This window comes from Austrofundulus limnaeus, unplaced genomic scaffold (genome assembly GCF_001266775.1).
Source record: "Austrofundulus limnaeus strain Quisiro unplaced genomic scaffold, Austrofundulus_limnaeus-1.0 Scaffold788, whole genome shotgun sequence".
In the NCBI taxonomy this organism is placed as follows: domain Eukaryota; kingdom Metazoa; phylum Chordata; class Actinopteri; order Cyprinodontiformes; family Rivulidae; genus Austrofundulus; species Austrofundulus limnaeus.
The window spans coordinates 146,181-147,817 of NW_013953190.1; the positions used below are offsets into that span (position 1 = coordinate 146,181).

Sequence of the window (1,637 nt, forward strand, 5' to 3'; positions counted from 1 at the left end):
GCCTCGCACCGAGGACCTATCCACGTCATCATTTACCCAGAATGCTTTGTGTAGAAATAAAATGGCCCCGTCCATTTTAAAATATATTTTTTTAAATTTACAAAACTAAACGGCCTACAGTATTTTACAGTCTTTATTTTACAGTTAAAATAAATGTTTATCAAATAAAGTCTAATGTTACATCTACTCGAGGATCGCTTTAAGTATTTAGGCTTCAAGCATAAAAAATGAGCACAGAATCATGTCTGTTGACGTGTTTTGTTGTAGTTTTGTTGAGGTAGGAGAGCTGGAAACAACTTTTGAAGGGAGGCAGCAAGGAAACCTGGACTACACAAAGTGTTTAATGTTTTTGCAGGTGCTTAGATGAGAGTGAAAAGAGTGGCCCAGCCCCCCCTCCAGTCTCCGCTGTCCCCGACTGTCCCATCTGTGGCAGGAAGTTCAAGTCTCAGAGGAGCCGGCTGTCCCATCTGAAGCACTGCTCCGCAGACATGGGCGTCTCTCCGGCAGTGCTGATGCAGGTTTTGCAGAGACAGGCTCAGGAGCGTCAGAGTTCTAACACACTGTAAGAACCGTTCAGTCAGCTACACACTGTGAGGTTACAGTGGAGCTTTTAACAATTAACACACACATTTGTTATGAAACACGCTTAATTCAATGAAAAATCTCAATAAAACCTCAATACATTGTCTGTTTTCTTGCTTTAGCTTACAGTCTGGAGTTAAAAAAAGAAAAGGTCTACCGAAGTCAAGCATTCCAGCCAGGAAGAAACCCAGAAACAAGACTGAGCCTCTGGATGAAGAGACCATGGTGGCCCTGGCTCTGTCCCGTTCCATGCTGGACCAGGAGAAGGAAAAGCAGGCAGAGTGTGTGTCTTCTCACAGCTCCATGAATCCTGTGAAGTGGTGGTCTGACACAGGTATGGAAACATCTCTAAGAGTAATTAGTGACACTCAGGTTTTCTTTTTAATTAGAGTAATTCCAGATTTATATTATTGGAATTAGAGATGGGTGATATGTTATCGTGTGCAATATACCATCAAAGAAATTCACCATGGTAATAATTTGTAATATTGCGATAAAAACCAATAAAATCCTGCTGCGTATACAGTTAATATGCAAATACAGATATTTCTGCAGGCTTGCATAAAAAGGCATTTCAGTTTTTACATGTTCGTTGGAATTTATTGATTTTTTTTACCAGACTGTGTTGACAGTTGTGGTTTTTATAAGCCAAGTAATTTTTGCTGTTTGAATCAAATTTGTTCTCATATTTCAGACTTGTTTGATGGGTGTCAGTTTTGCGACACAGGTGTACTACTCAAACTTAATTAATGTAGTTTAGTGGCTTCTAGTATTATTTTACGGCTCTCAAGACAGAATGTAGTGATAAATGTATAATCCAAAAGATTAGGCTGATTTTATATATATTTTTTCGTCACATGTTACAGTGAGAAAACTTAGAAATTATCATGATACCTTTTTTAATCCATATCGCCCATTCCTAATGTGTTGTGGAAATCGTTCTTATTACATTCTCATTTTGGAAACTGCAACATACACTCACCGGCCACTTTATTAGGTACACCACGCTAGTAACGGGTTGGACCCCCTTTTGCCTTCAGAACTGCCTCAATTCT

At 39.3% G+C, this 1,637-nt stretch overlaps 1 protein-coding gene across 3 annotated transcripts in view; it reads left to right on the forward strand.

Annotated features, from left to right (window-relative positions):
* Positions 1-1,637, forward strand: part of LOC106532534 (structure-specific endonuclease subunit SLX4) — a gene marked incomplete at its 3' end in the record, with an annotated part of 22,074 nt that overhangs the window by 5,994 nt on the left and 14,443 nt on the right. For all 3 annotated transcript variants that reach the window (XM_014028626.1, XM_014028627.1, XM_014028628.1), the window contains 2 exon segments: positions 356-562; positions 705-916. In XM_014028626.1, the coding sequence (XP_013884080.1) occupies positions 356-562; positions 705-916 (419 nt within the window).